The 20,953-nt window shown below is 41.7% G+C and overlaps 1 protein-coding gene across 2 annotated transcripts in view; it reads left to right on the plus strand.

Annotated features, from left to right (window-relative positions):
* Nucleotides 1–20,953, plus strand: part of FNDC3B (fibronectin type III domain containing 3B) — a 280,111-nt gene that overhangs the window by 163,998 nt on the left and 95,160 nt on the right. For both annotated transcript variants that reach the window (XM_066601243.1, XM_066601235.1), the window contains exon 7: nt 18,478–18,536. In XM_066601243.1, coding sequence (XP_066457340.1) covers nt 18,478–18,536 — 59 coding nt within the window. The remainder of the gene's footprint in view (nt 1–18,477; nt 18,537–20,953) is intronic.

Below are 20,953 nucleotides of genomic sequence, written 5' to 3' on the forward strand. Positions count from 1 at the left end.
ATGTAAGTCTCATGTTAACAGCTGTAAGGTGGGGGAATTGTAAAGTGTTAGCAAAGTTTCTTATAGATATCCTAACACTAACATAATGGGGTTTGTCTAGTGACACATTTTCTGTTTGAAATGCTTGCATACAATGCACCATTTCACTCTAGAAAAGACATATAGCTAAAGGCCCCTTTATACGGGGCGAATGTCCCTGCACATACTCGCTCCTATGCTGCTGCACAAGAGCAAGTATCGCTGTCTGTCTGACAGAGCACCAGCAGGGGGCCAGGACGGCAGGAGGAAATTTCTCTCCTCTCTCTCCCCCACCCCTCTGCTGTTTATATTGAACAATCATCATTCAGCTCATCTTTCATCATTTGGGCTGCATATACAATGAAAGATGAGCTGAATGACGATCGTTCAGTACTGAACGGCCGCTGTGTTAAGTGAATGGAAGGGGGCGGAGGTTAGAGCGAGGAAAGAAATTTTCTCCAGCCTCCCCACTGCGGGCCAATGATACTCGCCCCTGTGCAACAGCAAAGGAGCGAGTACATGCGGGGACGAGTGTCAGGCATCGTTTGCCCGACATTCATCCCGTGTAAATGGGGCTTTACATAATAAAGTTGTTAGTAATAAAATATGACAGAGAAAAACATTTCCATTAAATAGTCACTGCACTTTGAGACATTCTGTGTTAACATAACAGTCAATATGATATTTAGCAAAACTGCAAATCGCTTTATTTACCTGAAATAATGTTTTTGTGCAGAAAAAATTCCTTCAAAGTGTTGGCCAATTTCTTCAAAGTTGCTGTCCACTGCCTGTTGTCAAGTGAAGTCCTGTTCGATCACAGGAAGTGGTGGTGGTGGTTGTTGTCTTACGTTGCCCAAAGAAGTCTATGGAGAAAGAAGGGGGAGGAGAAAACTGATGCAGAGGTAGAGACTCAAATGTGCTACTGCAGCTAATAGGTGGTTTGCTGTCGCAGCTACTAAAATTACCTCTACACTGCTCAGTAGTGACGTACATATGTCATCTATGGTGCTTTTATTTATGTGTGTGCTTCTCCCACCAGCTCAAAGAAAACTGAGAATTAGTGACCAGTCCTGCAGAGGGGAAAACTGGTCATAAAGGATACTGGTCCTGTTATGGCCAGAAATAGTATTATTTCTCATGTGCACAGGACAGCTTATTCTTAAGTGAGGTGAAAGTGTGAATACTCTTGACAGTCCTGTTTATTTCAGATGGAATGCTATCTGTTGGCTTTAGTCAGACTCTTTTCTATCAGGAGACTTCTTCTTTTTTTTTTTTAGGGCAGAATATCTTGGCCTGATACACTGTTATATCCAGTAAGAAAATGAAAACCTTAAGCCAAATGTATTCGCAGATCACATTCTCTTCTACTTCTCTCAACTCCATACGAGTATCTCTTCCCAATCTTCAACTATTCATAACTAATTTTGCCACTGTCTCTTGGCTTACAATAAATCCTGATAAGTCAGTGGTCCTCAATATTTCCCTCTCCCATCAAAACTCAACCTTTTGTCTAGTTATACCTTTTAATGGGCCAGCTCTTCCCTATCGTACCTCGGCATTCAGCTAACTCCTCTCTACTCAGACCTTTATGCTACTAACTAACCTCCCTCTGTTCGATTTCTTCTTGCTCTACTGAAAACCAAGAGAGTCCTTCCTATATCTTGGTTTTACCGTATACATGCAATCAAGATGTCCTGGCTTTCAAAATTGCTATACCTCTTTCAGGTTGTCCCGGCGTCCATCCCCACCTATACTCTATAAAATCTTCAAAGGAAACTCATCTCTTTTATTTGGGAGCCATCTAGATCAAGAATTTCCGATACATATTATATTCCTATAGGTTTGAGGGGGCTTTGGAGGTTACAGTCCTTTCCAAATACAGTCGAAGCTGCAGTCATTGCCCAAATTTATTGCATTCCACCATGTCTGCTCCCCTATGCGTCTTCGTGGAGCTTCCAAACGTTAATGCAATTCCTATTGACTCCCTCATTTGGATAACTCCCAAAATCTAGACCTCTTTGCATCCTGATGCACCATTCCCTCTTTGTTTGGAATTTAGTAAAATATTCCTGAAATCTTCTTTCTCCACACATGCCTGTCACCCATATCTGGAATAATCCCAGTTTTCCCCCAGGTGTGGTCTTCCTTCCCTTGTTCAACTGCTGGCGCACTTAGGACTCCACTAAACTAAACTACATCACTTATTAATGGGATTATGTCCTTTTATTCTTCTCATGATATTGCTAATTTGGAGTATTCCCGTTATCTTTAATTTAAGCATTGGGTGGCTGTTCTCGTGCGGGAACGGAAGACTACTGCAAATTAACTCCTTTTAAACATATTTGTGTCTATTCCCTGTGCTCCTTGGGCTTCATCTCATTCCTGACCTCCTAGCTAAAACAGTCCTTGCGCCCCTCTCAACACCCTTACACCTGAACTCGGAAACAAGATTTGTCCCAAAACAGGGATCCTGCTGCTTGGAATAAAATGTGGCTTACAATTTCTAAGTGCTCGATTAATATTACCTCTCTGCAGTTGGCCTATAAGGTGCTCATGCGGTGGTATCTGGTGCCAGCACAGAGCATGCATTATGTACCAAATTACTCTTCGTGCTTTTTGGGTTTGAGATACTGTGCTCCACATTTGGTTGACCTGCCCGCGGATGGTGCGCTTCTGGTCATGAATTTATGGTCTAGCTCATAGCCTGTTTAATGTTCTTTTTAGTTGCAGTTCGTAGGTGACCCTACTGCATCACGATGCACTAGCTTTAACTTGTTCTCAATTTCACCTTTTCACCTTCCTTCTCTAAGCAGTTAAATAAGCCATTGCTCACTCATGGAAGAAAATTACTATCCCTCTACAGGAAGTCAAATGACAGATGGATTCTTCATTGATGAAAAGTTATGGAGCATACTGCTCGACAAGCATGACCGGTTCCTTAAGATCTGGCAACCCTCCATTGATTATGTTCATCCCCATCTCCTTTCTCTCCCTAACCCTGACATAAAACTTTTTCTGATGCCATTAATGGTAGGCTTGACCAGATCCTCTTGCTCTTGTGCCCATGCCTATATCTTTTTTCTTCTTCCCTAATTGTTTTCCTTGCCCTAACCTTTTTCCTTGCTACTATTTCCCACTTTATTCAGTTTTTGTTATCCAATGTTTAACGGTTATATTACAGTCCTGAAGTGCCCCCTTACTATTTTCTTTAATATTATTCTATGTTGTTTGCTTTCACTGGTCTTGTAATTACATACTGACATTTTCCCCGATGAGGTTGGCACCTGTATTTGACGGACCTGGACCACACCTTGGCAGCATCCAAAATATACAAGGCAGCCAGAGTTGTGCCTGTTAATAGCACAACTTAGTAACATCAGCAAATTACAACTGCGCTGGTTTCACACTATTGGGGCATGGAAGCTGTGCCTGCAATACCAACCAAGCTGCAGTACTTTGGTAAGCATGATGCGCTTCCTGTGCTTTCAATAGTGAAAACAGTGCCAGTAATCAGCTGGTCGTCGGGAATCCGCCAATCCTCTATTGAAGGCTTGTCCTGAGTACAGGTCATTAATACAAAAACATCCCTGACAACCCCTTTAAACCTAGGAGCATCCTGTCTTCCTTTTCTTTGCTGCTTACTATAATCTTAGTAATATGGCATCCAATAGACCAAGATGCAATTTTTATTTCTCATAGGTTCGCTATAAATCCACGAACAGAAATCTGTGTATGTCTTGATATGTTAATAAGAAGTCATGAAAGTACAGTGTGGATCAGTAGGATTCTTTGGCTGGTATATTATTACATTGCACTAAACTTGTATGAAGTGGCAATATGGTTGTGTGTATGAGGTCTTGACGTATACCGAACTACATTAATACATGTGTTCGGTTTTTTGAGGTTTTTCTTACTTTTTTTTTCTTTTTATAATAGTTTTGTATAATTTGGTGGTCATGTCTCATTTTTGTGTTTGTGAAAAGCTGCCTGACACCCTCATTAGCAATATTGTGGCTGCCAACCCCTTTAGAGCACTGTAGTATTTCTGAAGGTGATGTATCGCATCTTTGTATTACATTGAGGATGCAGTGTATGTCTGTAGATGAGATATACGGACTAGAATACCATCCTGAGTTCTATTAAGAAGGGTCTCTTATTTTGTTTTCCGTTCATAGTCCACTGAGTACATCATGGGCTGGACAAGGTGAGCTGCCAAATGGAGTGTTGCTTTTGGCTGTAGATTATTTTTAATCCACACCAAACTGAACCTCTCATCGAACACATTTAGATTGTGCACACTGACTATTGTGCTTTCAGGACAGTTGGATTGTGAGATTTTTTTCTTTAATCCAGGCTTTGTGCACAGTCACATCCCATTGTTTCCTTTACTGGGCTTTAATTTAAGAGATCAGTGCTCTGGTCTTATCTGATCTGCATCCACTAAACTCAGGGATTTTGGTATTTCAAATGCCTAAAAAAAAATGTCTTAACCATCATGAGCCATATATACAATAATAATTTTACTTATGTTGGGAAAATTAGTAGATAATTGGATTCTTTGGAAATCTGAAGTACCTCTTTGCTTCAGTTCAAAAGTTTGTACTTAAACTTGCTGGAATGCTTCCCCTGAAGGGACTGTTCATTGGCATTGCTGCTTGGACATGCATATGCAATTCACATGTATACACAGATCCACAGACTACGGAGTACCATTTTACATTACAGCTGCATATGCAGCACTGTGCTAATGTTTTAATCGGATGTGGGAAAAAGTGCTACAAAGTAAGAATGCTTTCAAAAATGGAAAGTGTTATTAGTTTGCACTTTGTTAATTGACAAAACAAAGTGGACGAACAAAAGCTGTTGCTGTTTCACTTATTGACTGTATTGCGACCCACATATGAAAATGATGATCATTATCATCTGTTTGGTATAATTGGTTAATCATTAGAGATAAGCGAGCACCCAAATGCTGGGGTCCGCGTTATTCAAGTTGAGTTTTCCGTAAAATTCGACAGCTCTACTCGAGTAACGAACCCCATTGGCTACAATGGGAGACTCAAGCATTTTTGTATGTGGGATGCCGGGTGCCGAGCTTTTTTTTTTTCTTCTTGGTTCGAGTTCGCAGTCTCTCCCTCTCCCTGCCTGCCAGCCCAAAAATTTGCTATTAACGCACACGCTGCGTCACGTCGCAGAGGGGCCAAAAACTGGGGCGGGGTCGAACACGGCGTGATGCCCGTTCGAGTAACGAGCACCATTGAGTATGCTAATACTCCAACAAGCATCAAGCTCGGCAGAGTACGTTCGCTCAAGTCTAGTAATCATACATCTGACTATAATCCTACAAAATCCCCAACTTTGTGCAAATGTACCTGGGGGAACTGATGCTGTTTTAAAGGCAAAGGGCGGTCACACAGAATATTATTTGATTTAGATTTCTGTTTGTTCATTCACTTTGCATTTTGTTCATTCATAAAAATAAACTATTAACACTTTTTTTTTTCTTTTTTAGGGCATTCTTACTTTCCAGCCTTTTTTTCACAAGTTAAAATGTTTTGCACAGTTCTGTAGCGACTTGTGTATAATGGAAATGTAGATTTTTCAACATTGACTACATTTAACTGCATGACACTTGTATAGCAGACTTGTATAAGTTCAAGTCCAGGATCATTTTTTTTTAATATTCCCAAATTAGATTTGTACATTTTTAGTGAATGTTTAAAGTGTCTAATTTATGTCCATAATTAGAGATGAGCGAGTATACTCGTTTCGAGTAATTGATCGAGCGCCGCGATTTTCGAGTACTTCCGTACTCGGGTAAAAAGATTCGGGGGGGCGGGGGGAGGCGTGGCGGAGCGAGGGGTAGCAGCGGGGAACAGGGGGGAGCCCTCTCTCTCTCCCTCTCCCCCCCACTCCCCGCTGCAACCCCCCACTCACCCACGGCGCCCCCTGAATCTTTTCGCCCGAGTATGGAAGTACTCGAAAATCGCGGTGCTCGGGCGAAAAAGGGGCATGGCCGAGTAGGTTTGCTCATCTCTATCCATAATGCTTTTTGATCTATTGTCTTGATTCCATCCTTGTCAATTACTTGTAGAAATATGCAATAGGAAATGCTACTGAACCATACGCTAACATTGAGACTTGTAAGGGACCTTTCACACGGGACGTAATTAGTTTGCACGGATATTTCTGTCATATTATCCCTATGGGGCTTGGATTCTGCACTTGTTAAGGTCCGCAATTCTTTGCTTCAAAACCGGAAGATTAAATTCTGCAGTGGAAACTCTTTCTGCTGCAAAACCAGGGTGGCTTTAGACATATTTCGCACAGTGAACAAGGTTTGATGAGGTAGATTTGTGCATGTATCGGCACATTGTTCAGAACTTTTTGCGCACACAGGGCCAGTTCACATGCGAACATGACATACCCTTGCCCTGATTTAGAAGGCCATTTAGCCTACTGAGGTCCAGATGTGTTCTTTTTTTCATGGAATTGTGCATATTGAGTCCTATAGACTTCTGTAGGCCCCATAGGAAAATAGTGCAGGTCCAATTTTTCTCAATGGGTTCTATTCCCTCTGCATTGTGTGCGTATATTTTACGCTCGCAAATACAATATTTGAAGAAGCCCTTAAGGACGTCCTGCGAAAATGTTGTGGATTTCTAACGTAGATAGGATGTAACAACCCAATTAAAGTCAGCGGAATAAGACACACGAAATTTCGCAGGACATCCAAACGCATTTCTCAGTTGAAAGCGCAACAAAATCCAGACTGATTGACATAATCCACATCGGCGCTGCGTTCTGTGGACAATTCTGCCCCGTGTGAAAGGTCCTCAAGTGAAGCTGAGCATCAGTAAGGAAGGAATGCAGGAAGCACTTGGGTAGATGAACTGTCTGGCTGATAGAACAGATTAGCTGGCAGGTCCTTGAGAAATGGGTCACAGTGTCTCTGCGGATGCAGAAATCAGTGTGCATTGCTCCCAGATAATATTGTGTTGCTTTGGTAACCGAGTCCTACACAAAAAACAGCCTCCTCGTACATTCACAATATTTCTAGTTTTAGTGCAATAAATAATATATTCGCTACGACTCATACTTGATACTGGGCTGCTCACACTTAGGGCTCATTCACACTGTCATTAGGCGCAGTTAAGCATTTCCGATTCTCTGCTCTGTTCGAGGAGCAGAGAAACAGAAATAAAAACGGAATTAAACTTTGTTCTCCATTGATTTCAAGGGTTTTCATTAAATATTTCCACGTATTTCCCCTTAATTCTGTTCCATTTCAAATGGAACAAATGGCTCGGCTGAAACTAAAACGGAATTGGATAGAATGTAAAAGTCGTGACTGTGAGCTGCGCCTGTAGTGTCATGACAGGGATTCCTCAAGTGTTAAACTCTTCTTATGAAGTAAGAGGCGGATGGCTGGGATCTTTTGGTGAGCTCATGTCATTGGAATGGAGAGTTGCTGTAGATACAATAAATAGTCAGTGCGTCCAGCAGCTAAGTGTGGAGTTGGCTCTCCGTATTTAAATGAAGATAAACTACTGGATGAAAAAATGTGGTTTGACATCATAAATGGTGATTTGTATACTTATGTGGCCAAAGTAAGCAGCCATCAGCCACGGATCACTAACTTGTGGCTCTAGGTTAGGGAATTAAAGAAAATGGGACTGTTCATGTACAATCTGAGTGACACTATATAATCTTTACTCTATAGTGTTAGCGCATATTTTTATTATTAGTACTGTAAGTGTTACGTTCGCAAGTCAGTTTCCACTCCTGGTGACCATATGATTAGTGTTCCTACTAATGCAATGTCCTTTCTTCCTGTGGTATGAAATGATAGCGCTGGAATTACGGAATAGGAAATCCACCACAACAGATGTATTGGAAAACCCAGAGCCTAGAAGCCATAGGATTTTTTTTTCTTTGGTGCAATGTTGGTACATGTGCAACATATGGAAAGATAATGGAAGAAGGTAGACCTGCAGAGACCTGTCAATATACACTCATTGTCCAAAAAAAGTCAAGCACCTGGAAGGAGTTGTTGGAATTGAATGAAACTTTCTATGTGTGATTGGAACGTTGATGTGCAGTGATGAGGAGATCTTTGTGGAGCAGCTCCTCCAGCGAACGGGAAAAGTTTCATTCTCTGCGTATACAAAACTTTGCCCATTCACACGTTTTCCGCTTATGCGAGCAGCGCATTTTTTTCACACACATAAGCATGCAAAAAAAAAACCACGATCGTCTTACCTCGGCCTTGAGATGTGTGCTATACAGCTCTCTCTAGATCCAGTTTGGTGTGAGTCTAGCTCTACGTTGTGTCAGATGAATGTAGTCTGTGTGTTGGTGTTTGAGTCTAGACTCTATGTTCTGTAGGTGTTTGCCAGGATCCAGATTGGAATTCATATTCTTTTTCGTGTTTGGTGATGTTTGTGCCCCTCTGTTCATAGGTGTACAGACTCCTGTACGTCTTCCATCTTTAAGTGTGCAGACTACTGAATCCATGTCCTGTTTGGTGTGTGGTGAGCATGCGCCATCTGTGTGTTGAGTACCTCTTGGGTTTATCTTACATCTGTCTAGTTCTGTCCTCTTCTCTACTTTCCATCTAGGGACAGACTAAGCCTTAGGTATGGGATGCAGGGCCGTTCTTATCAGGGTAATCACCCTGCTTATAGACAGGGTCCCCCTTCCCAAAAGTTGCTAGGGATAATTTTTCCCTTTTATGTTTGTCAGTGTGGTCCTTCTAGGGCTGTTTTGTCTCGATGTGACCTTTTTCTTCATTCGTGCTGGCCAAGTGGATAAGCCCTGCATGAATGTAACGTTGATAACTCCTTCAAGGGCTCATGCCCACGGGCGTATGTCTATAACTCTGTGGGAGACACATTACAGTCTATACGCTCTGCCGTGAATTAGTTTAGGTATAAGTGGAGGGAAGTAAAAGTCAGTTGCGTTGTTCAAGTTAAGACCTAATCTGCAAAAGATTTTAAGAACTTTTCTGACTGTTTAGGAAATTCTGACCCGAAATATTTGGAACAATCAACCTCCCTGGTCAGAAATGTTTGACTTCCATCTGGACAAGAACATTTAGACATTTGTAGAAAATGACTACAGAAGTCACAGCTGCATGTAACTTTCTCCTCGTATGTAGTTTTGGATTGTGAGTGAATAATTAGTAATATTCTGCATCTGTTCAGTCCGGTCATTCCATGTATTCTAGTCCAGCCCTGCTTACGTCAGAGAAAAGTGTTTAAAGCTGGTCAGAGCACAACTGGGGAAGAGTTCTGGTAACTTCATGGCACTTTCTGTGATTTTTGTTTCTGGTCCTGTATCTGCAACTCCTGGAAGTGTTCGTATTCCTCTGCATTTGGCTCAGAGTCATCTTAAACTCTGTACATGTGGCAAAGGGAGTGAAAAAAAAATACAAAATGATACATTTCCGATACCAGATGCCAGCACAAACTGATGCAAGAAAGAAATCTTGCATCACATCAAAGACCGGATTACATCACCTTCATAAATACCAGTAGTTCAGTGCCCAATATTTTACTTCAGATTGCGAGTGATTCTACAGCTGCGCAGCACCGATAGAACTGACTTTTTCATGAACGTTCTCCTACAGGGGAAACTGCTTGGAAAATCTGAGACAGGATATTATAAGGGACAGTTGAAAAAGAGCTATCTAGATAGAGCAGAAGAATACAATATGTGCCCTTGTTGTTCCTTCAATCTGTGAAAACGTGCCTAGACTAAATTCACAGAATATTGATATGGCTTTAAAGGAACACTCAGAGAAAAGCCACCCTGTATGTGTGTTGTGCCTGAAGCATGTCTAGACCTGAGGGGGTGGTACATGACACAAGGATTCAAATGGGTCAGGTGAGTATCATTTCTCCTTAAGGAGGGCACCTAGAGGGTGTGTGAGGAGACTTATAAGGCTCCTCTGGGAAATATGCAAATAAGCAAGATGGAACACTACTTCTGCAGCGCTGCCAATTAAAAGGCAGCATACTTGCAAGTCAATGTTAAACTCCGTATTCAATTCCCAGGCTTGTTTAAAGAGTACAAATAAGGGAGATGGAGCAATCCATTTGCAGTGCCACCTTTTGGATGGCAGCATTCCTTCAAATCAATGCACGACTCTTTAACAAGTCTGTAAAACAATGATTAGGAATTGGAAACCAAGGCAGAAAACCATACACGGACAGCTGTTTCAGGGTGGGGTTGTGTCTGTGTGTGGTTTTCTGGCTTGGTTTCCTATTCCCAATCATTGTTTTACAGACTTGTTAAAGAGTCGTGCATTGATTTGAAGGAATGCTGCCATCCAAAAGATGGTGTTGCAGAGGTTTTGTTTCTTTTTCCTTATTTGCATAAATTACCCAGGGGATCATACATGGCCTTTTAAGTCTCCACATTTACCTCTCAGGTGTCTTCTCACACCCCTTCTGGGTGCTCTCCTTGGGGAGAGAAGATGGCCCCTCCACTCGCCCCCTAGGTGTCTCCACACTCTTTTTTTGGGTGCTCTCCTTAAGGAGAGATGACACCCCTCTTGACCCATGTATAAAGAGTCTAACGTTAACTTGCAGGAATGCTGCCTTCCTACAAGGATTCACAGAACACCAAATACAAAATTCCTCATACATTACCCTTCATAACACAGTGAATCAGGGTACCTGGAGTGTTCTTTTAAGTGTCTGAGATCTATCTGTTACCCATCTGTGGTTTTGATCTTCCAGGAAATCTGGTATCAAGCTTAATAGCATCAGGCAAAAGATAAATTTTCAATTTTATTTCACAGTACCCACGGTGATGCAGAATAGCCTCCTTGCCTTTCTAGTTCTGTTCTGGTGAACATGCGCAGTTCGCACTTCAGGTTGCTGAACTGCACATGCACCAAAACGTTGCCTGCTTCCATGCCCTCCCACCCGCCCAAGCGTTTCCAATCCACAACTGAACAGGGCATGCGGAGGCCTGGAAGCCATGGCATTAGCACCCTAGTGAAGAAATCATTGGAATGTCCAAAATTCCATCAGCACCAGGTCATGTGATGGGTGCTACAAGCAAACTTTTGTGCTAAAAAGGTAATGAATCTCAGTGGCAGACCTTTAGTTTGCTACATTAGTAGTATGTACTTGGAGAGTTAAAGTGCGTCCTGAATCCTCCTTTAAGACCTAAGGCTGACCACATATAGCAGGATACATTTCTGTTTTCTTTTTACCATAGCTTGTTTTCATTATATTATACAGATACTTTTTATATTTTGTTGTTGAAATATTATCATTCCTATATGTTTTAAAGTGTCATCTTCGATCTATATTGATGGATTTCAAATTTTGGCGTTTCCTCATGGGAGATTCCTACCATCTGTTTGTAATCGTATTGAGTTTAGGAAAATAAAGTCCCGTAGCATCTTAGCACTAAAAGTGAAGCTCCATTTCTGTGGAACAACAAGTAATTGGCTATGTCAGGCTATGTGAAAACCAACCTCCCAGAAGAATGGCTGCAGAGCTGTCCTGCGGTGCTGGTTCACAGCATGCCGTCAGAATACTTTATACTACAGTTTACATAATGATCACTTGAGCATTTTACCCTTATGTCGTATGAAGACTTTGTATTATTCTATAATATTAGGGATATTAACAGATGTTGGATTTCAAAATCTGATGTCAGCCATTATAGTGCCATGGGGATTTTTACTAAGTTTGTCCTTTCTCGATTTCCTAGATTGGGAATTGTGTAGATTGGGTTCTACTGGTATATCTCTGGCAGGTCAATAGACCACAAGTCCTGAGAGGGGTTGTCCAAGTTTTAAACTTATCCACAGGATAGAGGGCAAGTGCCTGATCATTGAGGGTTTGAATATTGGGACTCTCACAATCACAAGAACAAGGGCCCCGTGTCCCCCACATAATTTCTATGGGACTACTGAAGTATGAAACTGAGAAGTAGATTATGGTGCTTGGCTATCTCTGGCAGTCCAATAGAGATGAATGGAGCGTGGATGCTCAACTGTCACTTCTTTCATATTGGGACACACTGCTCCCCATTCTTGTGATTGGTTGTGGTCCCCACAGTTCCACCCTCACCAATTTGACACTCATTCTATGGATAGTGGGTAAGGTTTTAAAACTTGGGGCAACCTAATTAAGCTGGCAATACACTAAAGAGTATGGTTTTCTATATAACTTTTCAAATACCCTTTTTTCATAAAGGTGTCCTTCTGGATGTCATAAATTGAAGCAACAACTTGATGTGGTCATATTAATTCATTATCTAAGTGCTAACGACCACTTATCTGTAATTCCGTGTGTGATATGTAAGTTACATGCGGAGCCTGACGGCACTTGTGATGTCAGTTACCGTCACTTAACTCCGCCCTCTGATCACATGATGGTGACGTCATCACAGGTCCTTTATCCTCCTTGTGCGGTGAATGAGGGGTTATGGGTGGATTACATCTCCCAGAAACCCCCGTGGCCTCAGTTGCTATGGATACAGCAGTACTCAGTCTGGAAGTTTGTACTTGGTTGTGAGACTCCAATAAATGACACCTCACAAATTTATACATTCATAGGTTGTGTGCTGACAGGACCTGTCACATGGTCTCCAAGCTGAATGAGGGATTGTGGGCAGACTACATCCCCCCCCCCCCCACAAACCCCCGTGGCCTCAGTTGCTATGGATACAGCAGTGCACAGTCTGGCAGTTTGTAGTTTGTTGTGAGACAGCTGGATACCTGTGTGGAGACTCCAATAAATGACACCTCACATAGCTGGCGGTGCATATTGACCAACAACATTGAGAATAGTCCTTGACCAGTATCTTCAGATCTCCTGAATGTGATATCATGTCATCTCAAGTGCTAATGCTGCCAACACCAGTCCAGCCTTCATCTAATCGTCAACCGTTGTCCAGTGTTGAAACTAACCGTCGTTGTCGTGCAAACATGTCACCACAGAGGGTTCAACGGTGCCATGAAGCTAATGCAGCTTACATAACACCGCGACAAGCCACGATTTCACCTCAGCCATGAGCTGAAGTTTTGTAAATATTGTGCAGCAGATATGCTAAAGCTACGAGTGAACATGTCTAATCAGAGAGCTGCTGAACTTTGTAAATCTCGTGTAGTAGATATGCGAAAGCAGCAAAAAAAAACATGTCTTCTCAGCGAGTTGCTGAAGTTCGTAAATCCCATGCAGCTCATATTCGACAACAACGTAGCAGAGCTGTGTGTGTGACATGCATGTAGCAGAGCTGTATAGTGCATTGCGCCACCAGAAACACTGGTACTATAATTTCCTAACAATTACTAGTATCGATGATTAAGATCACCAGTGTGTGCTCAGCTTTGGTTCAACAGAGTACTCATTGAGCTCTGTTTGTGCTTTTCTTCTTCTCCTTCCTTCTCTGCTCCACTGGATAAAACATTAATATGTTGCAGATATGCCCTGTTTTCACACCTTTTTTAGAATGCATGTATCTGTAAAAGGGGTGTGGAGTCATGGGAATGGGCATGGCCTAAATGTAACCTTGTACACCAGAAATGCATTAAAATATTGCCAAAAAAATTCGCTTAAAATTAAAGGGGTTGTCTCGCGAAAGCAAGTGGTGTTAAGCACTTCTGTATGGCCATATTATTGCACTTTCTAATGTACATTGTGCATTAATTATGAGCCATACAGAAGTTATTCACTTACCTGCTCCGTTGCTAGCGTCCTCGTCTCCATGGTGCCGTCTAATTACGGCGTTTAATCGCCCGATTAGACGCGCTTGCGCAGTCCGGTCTTCTCCCTGGTGAATGGGGCCGCTCGTGCCAATCAGGAGGCTGGAGTCGGCACATGTGACGGGGCGGAGCTACGCGATGAGGCGTACAAGGGGCGGAGCCAAAACGCCGCTGCTGCCGAGCCGAAGGGAGAAGACCCATCTGCGCAAGCGCGTCTAAAAAAGCAAGAAGACACCGAAATTAGACGGAGCCATGGAGACGGGGACGCCAGCAACGGAGCAGGTAAGTGAATAACTTCTGTATGGCTCATATTTAATGCACGATGTATATTACAAAGTGCATTAATATGGCCATACAGAAGTGTATAACCCCACTTGCTGCCGTGAGACAACCCCTTTAAGCCACTTAATAGGTGGTATATACTTTGAATAGACGATCTAAGGAAGCGCCAGATTTATCATCCAGTGTGAGCTACTATGATAAATCTGGCACATTTTAAAGCTGTCTAACTATTAGACATTATTAGTAAATCTGCCCCAGTATTATTGTGAAAGCCAACATACTTTTTGGATGGTGAGCACATTGTATAAATGCGGCCCATGGCCCAGACACGCTCGCTTCTCTTCTGTTCTTATCTTGGTAGGTCTTCAGTAACTTCTGTATTACTACAGTACATCTCTACCGCACCATGTTGCCTAACTCTGCTGTAATTGTTCTGCCTGTGAAGCTTCCATTGTAGTACTGGAAGTTCCATATGGCTTTAGAGGGGATGTACCAGGATAACCAGTTTTCCCCCTCTGTGGTTGAGACAGTCACTGATCCTAAGAACAGAGATCCTGTATCCCTCTCTACTTGTCACTGGGAGGTTGCTTCTCCCCCTGTAGTGACAGCAGAATGAATGGCGCACTAGCCGCGCATGCGCTGTGTTGGTGCTCTATTTATCTCAATATAGACCCCTGTTCTTGGGATCTGTAGGGGTCTCAATGGTGAGACCCTCACCGATCAGCAGGTTATCCTCCCTCCTGTGGGTAGGGCATGAACTTGTAATCCTGGTTCCATCTCTAAGTCCAGGAATCGGGCAGCACAGGATGAACACGGATGATAAAATTTCTTACATCTATATGGTTGGTTTCTCTATTGAAGTCTTAAAATAACGCTTTAATAACTTCGTATATACTTGTATTGTATCTGCAGTATTATCCCATTGTTTGACAAGGCTTCTTCACTCTCCCATATTTTCCGCAATGCCTGTTTGGATTGCCCCCTGAATTGTTTGTTTCTTGCCAAGTGCAAGATCTCATTTTTGGCATGAGACCTGTTCTCCAATGTGCAGAAATGCGCCCTGAGAATAAGGAGGCATCCATCTAGAGAAGGCCAATTGTGACTCCAAGTAATAAGAGCTTGTAACCTTGGGAGATGATGTTCTCCTTACCAGAAAGGGAACTCCAGCAATCTGATTGTGAAACAGTTGCTGGCATATGGAAATGTTTGTGAATAAGTAATTGAGAAAAGGTTTAGAGCATGGAAAATATTAGCTGGCCGAAACCAATATATTCTCTATTTTGTGCTTATTAGAAAAAAGATAAATAAAAGCTAAATCCTAAGTTTTGGTACAGAGTTCATGTTTTACCCACTGTAAGGAATAATGCAGAACAGCTTAGAAGGCCTCCTTCCCCACTACACGTGCCTGATGGGACCAATCTATCGCTAGTGCTCATTAGTATTATAAGGCCCTTTAGAAACCATGATATTTGGTGCATTGGGAATGGTAGTTTATGGCTGATCATGGCTGTTATTCTCATGACATTTGTTCTTTTCTTTTTTTTTTTTATCTTGGTTCAGCCTATAACAAACCAGGACGGTCAAACTGCACAAATCAATACACAGTCCAAAGTGTTGAGCAACTATTTCATGATTTAAACCTCATTCACTGCTCAATATTGCAGCTCTGTAGAACATACAAGTTTGGAGCTGTAATACAGTGTCCATAGAAGTCAATGGAGCTATGCTGAACTTTTTTTTCCCCCCCCTCTGTCGCACTTTGCGTGACACTGGCGGCCAGAAACAATCATGACATGTACTACTAGTTGCCATATTATGTTGGAATTTTCCATTGGGAGCAATTCTTCCAAATGCAGTTTTGCACACAAGCACCATACTGTATGGCGGTACATGGACGGCTTACGGCTCAATAGCTCCTGACAGCCTCCTAAACACTGTCAAGTATGAAATACAGGCTAAGCATAATTGAAATGTGTGATTTATCACAGAACTGCACGCTGTAGGTATCAGATTGTTACTTCTTGTGAATAGCTCTGATTGGAAAAATGAACATGTTAATAATATACAAAGACAGAGTTAAATATTCTTTCAGTGGACTTGGCTGCCAGAGACTGTATGTTGGTGAACTATTTTATTTTTTCTCCTTTTTAAGGAATTAGAACCTGTAAAATGAAAAAAAAATCTTTAAAAAGTGTTATATTTCATTCATAAACCAGCAATAATGCTTAGTGTCATAAAATACTCTTCTGTCTGCAGTAAATAAACCCCCAAACTTTGACTTTTCTTTTAGCTAACACATAATTTTTGAGGTTTACATTTAGGAGGCAGTAATATAATTATCTTTGGTTTAGATGGCCCTCTAGTGGACAAAGTGTAGAATTACACTTACATTCTGTCCAATGTAGAGGTGAATGTAGATGTTTCTTTAATTGTTTCTTTTTTATTTGCAGAAATTGTATTTAATCTAAAATTACAGAACATTTCCTCAGAGATGATTGTAAAGTGCTGTTCAATAAACTAGACGTACCCCTTAACTCTCTAACCTCTTACAGAAACCATAAAGTGTAGCCTTCAGGTCCCTTTGATGCCCTGGGGAAATATGATGATGCAAAGCTTTGTCTGAATTTTATACACTCATTGAAAAAAAATAAATAATAAAAATCCCTTCCCTAGAAGGAGTTGTCGGAATCGAATGAAACTTTCGATTTATTCTGAGGAGAGTACAATTACGGCAATACCAAATTTATATACTTTCTGTTTTACCTCTTTAAAGAAATCTAAATCCTTTAAAAGAAATAAAAATTACCCCCTTTTACCTTACTCTGAGACCCAGAACTTTATTTTTCCATCAATGGGGATGTGTGAGAGCTTGTTCTTTTGCAGGTTGCGCTGTAGTTTATATGAGCACCATTTTGTGGTATAGCGGACTTCTAGATCACTTTTTATTCAAATTCTTTTATGAGGCAAGGTGTGTAATTGTTGTTTTTTTTTCAAACTGTAAAAATATAGATTTTTAATTGTGTAAAAATACAGGTTTTTTTTGTTTTTTTTTTTTACTACTAGCAGTGGACTTTAACATGCAGTCGCATGTACAATAAGTTGAAATACGGCAGTATATTGTACCTACGGTATCATTGTTGCCTATTAAGCCCTGCCACAGTAAAATCTGTACCTATGTCATAATTGTGTCACTCCTTTTACCCCTTTTAAGGTGCATTCCATTTAATTTGCTGTTTTCTCAGTTGTACAGCGCGGCTGAATATGTTGGTGCTATACAAAGATTATTATATACACTCAGGGAAAGCTGTTAATCACCATTCTGCGAGGTGAGGAAGCAGGACCCAAAAATTTCCCGCAGGGATGAAGGAATCCCCTGCCGCGGCAGAGGATCGCAGAGTTCTCACATTGCTTTCAATAGGGCCTGCGTTGCTGGAGTCAGGCCCCATTAAAAACAAGGGACGATATCGTAAAAAGCCAGAACATGCTGCAATGTTTTAAATTGATTTTTTTTTTCACGCAACATCGCGTAAGTGAAAACATCGCAGATGGGAATGAAACCATGGGAAATCATTGCTTTCATAATTCTGCGTTTTCACTCACTCTGGCATCACGAGAAAATCACAGGATTTTCTCGCCAGTGTGAAGCTGCCTTAAAGGTTTAGTCGTGAGAAGTATATTGGGCAGTTCTCTATTATTTATACTTACATGTAAAATACCATCAGTGGGATCTGAGAAGTGCTGGATTATGCAATATTCTGGATTATTGCAGAACATAACATGCATTTGTTTAGTGATCCCTTTGGAGTATGGAGATTTGCTTAGATTTTGGTTATGTCTGGAGTTCTGTAGTAAAACTTTTTAGATTTTTGTTATCGATATACAATGGTGTTCTAATGTTAACACTTTATAGTGTCTAGGTGGGTGGCAATCCACATTTAATGATTCACAATGTTTGCTAATACTTGCTGATATGTCTGGCTTCGGCTGAGTTAATTTGATACAGGTGTTTACATGTTCGCAGAAAATTTTTCTGAAGTCAAAGTTACTTTAAAGTAACTGAGGAATAAAATATGTATACATGTAGAGGAGGAGTGTTAGATTCTCCTCAGGCTGCATGTACCGATGTCCTCTGCAGAATGTGCCACCACTCCCACTCTCCTCATTTAGGACCTAAAGAATGCTCGCGCCAAGTTTCACGCTTGTAGGACATCAAGAAGGTACATTACAAAGGGGTGCACTTACTTTTACACTTAGCATTGAATAATCGAGTTGTGACCCTTTTACTTTTCCTATTTAGGACCTAAAGAATGCTCCTGCCAAAGTTCATGTTTGTATGACACCAGGAAGTTAGAGAATTAGTGGCCAGTCAGTCAGGATGGATGGATTGTTTGTTTCAGATTCTGATGATTAGTGTCCATTAACTGTTCTACATATTTCTATTGCAGAATATGAACCTGAGCTAAAGAAGAATCACGAGATTTTATCAGGGATTGAGAAGTTAACGGTAGGTGTTTAAGCACTGTACATATAGTAACTCTTCAGTGTGTCTCCATATATAAGATCAGAGGCATATGGCGGTACAGTAGGGTCCCCTAGGCTGCTGTCCTATTGTGGTTCTACTTTTCTTTCAATCTTATACACAATACTTCTGGTTACACTATGCTGTAGTTTTGCGCTATAGGACACACCCAGATTTTATACAACAGAAAGCAGGATAAAATATGCCATGCTAATTAAAATGTCCTTGGTGGTTTAACCCCTTAAGGATGTGGACCTTTTTTTCCCCATTTTCATATTTTTCCTCCTCACTTTTAAAAAACGTGACTTTTTTTAAATTTATCCATCAATTTAGATGTCTGAGCTCTTGTTTTTTGTGCTATGAGTTATATTTATTAGTGATACTATTTAATGTACCATATAATATACTGAAAAACATTTAAAATATTCTAAGTGTAGTGAAGTGGAAAAAAAAACTAAATTCAACTATCTTTTGAGGGGGTCTTGTTTCTACGGCGTACACACTGCAGCACAAATTACATAATTTTATTCTATGGCTCAGGGTGCATTCACACGACCGTATATTGGCTGGGTTTTCACGCCCAGCCGATATACGGCGTCTCTCTCTGCAGGGGGAGGAGGCTGGAAGAGTCGGGAGCAGTGCTCTGAGCTTCCTCCCCCTCTCTGCCCCCTCTCCACCCCTCTGCACTATTTGCAGTGAGAGGAGGCAGAAACGGGGGTGGGGGGCTAAGTTCCAGGAATTAACTCCACCCCGGTCCCGCCTCTCCTCATGGAAAATAGTACAGGGGGGTGGAGAGGAGGCGGAGAGGGGGTGGGAGCTCAAAGCACTGCTCCCGACTCTTCCAGCCTCCTCCCCCAGTCTTCTCCCCCAGCCTCCTCCCCCTGCAGAGAGAGGCGACGTTCACTCTGCGGAGTAGATGGATAACGTGTTACTTTGATAAATCAGATTATTATGGACGCTGCAATACCAAATATGTTTTTGCTTTTTTTTTTATTTACATTTTTTTTGATTAACAGTATGGCAAAGCGTTTTTTTTTTTCTTTAAACTTTTATTACCTTTTTATTTTTTAGCCCTCACAGGGAACAAGAATAGCAATACATTATACTGTGATCTGACAGGCAATCTATCAGACCATGCTACAGGCATGGCTTGATATGCAATCTGCCATGGCAGCCCTGGGTGCTATCAGAAGGCTCCCGATTGCCATGGTAACTGCACGGCACCACGTGATGTCATCACGTTGGGCCGTTTGGGACCCCTGAACATTGATCAGGGCATTTAAAACGTGCTGTCAGCATTGATTGTGGCATTTGAAAGATTAACCGTCCTGATCAGCGCCGCTGCTAATCGAAGCTGTTGCTATTGGGTGTCGGCTGAAAAAAAAAAAAAAGCCGGCACCCACATTGTATGGAGCAGGATCGACCCCTGATCCTCCTCCATACAAACCCCGAACACACAGGACATAAATGTAGCAATAAGGGGTTAAAGAAGTGGAGGGATTAATGTCACTAACTTTGGTCTCACAATCCAAATTTGGAGCATTGGAACATTTTAAACGAGGAAGTTAGAATGGTGAATTATTGTAGATTTTGCTAGAGACAAGAAAATCTTGGGGCAAATCTGCTAATGATAAGTCTGAAAACTCCTAAATAACCCATGTAGAATAGTCTTTAGTCCAAGCAAGTGTGGGGGGGAGCAGGAGTGAAGGAAGTTTACCCACAGGGCAATCAGCAGCACCTTGGATTGTCTGCTCGCTCCTGCTTAACCAAGGAAAATTTGGGGCAGGATGGTACCGGCAGCCGTGTGGGGCTGACCTGCTGTTGAGAAGTCCATGGAGGAGGATCAAATCTATTGAGGGCTTGCCCAGGAAAGTCAGTGGGAAGCATCCGACAGGGTAGGTAACTTCAAGGGGTACTTCCATGCTGGGTGCTAGTGATAGGGAGGTTGGTTAGTGTTTTAATAAACAGAGTACTAATTGAGTAAGATGGCAGTTCATGGGAGTTGGGCAGAAATTATGGAGGCAGTTCTTGTTTCCTGTGCCGGACAAAATGCTGTATAAAAACCCAGCACAAACAATAAGGAAATGGTCAGGTGGGTCTGACACAATCAACCCCCCCTTCACTCCTCGCCCCTCTTCCCGACTCTGGAGTACAAGCACACTTTTTTTTTTCTTGCTGAATTGTAAATTTTATATTCCAAAAAATACAGTATTTTAGCACTGCGTGTGGATGAAGTCTTGGTAAAATTATGGTTCATGCATTAGGAGGTGACGTAGTAGTCTCCAGTCAGTATATATATGTGTGTGTGTGTGTGTGTGTGTGTGTGTGTGTGTGTGTATTAATTGAATGCTGACCTTGACTTGAAGAGAACCTGTCACCAGGTTTGTGCTGCCCAATCCAAG

The sequence above is a fragment of the Eleutherodactylus coqui genome, chromosome 1 (genome assembly GCF_035609145.1).
Source record: "Eleutherodactylus coqui strain aEleCoq1 chromosome 1, aEleCoq1.hap1, whole genome shotgun sequence".
In the NCBI taxonomy this organism is placed as follows: domain Eukaryota; kingdom Metazoa; phylum Chordata; class Amphibia; order Anura; family Eleutherodactylidae; genus Eleutherodactylus; species Eleutherodactylus coqui.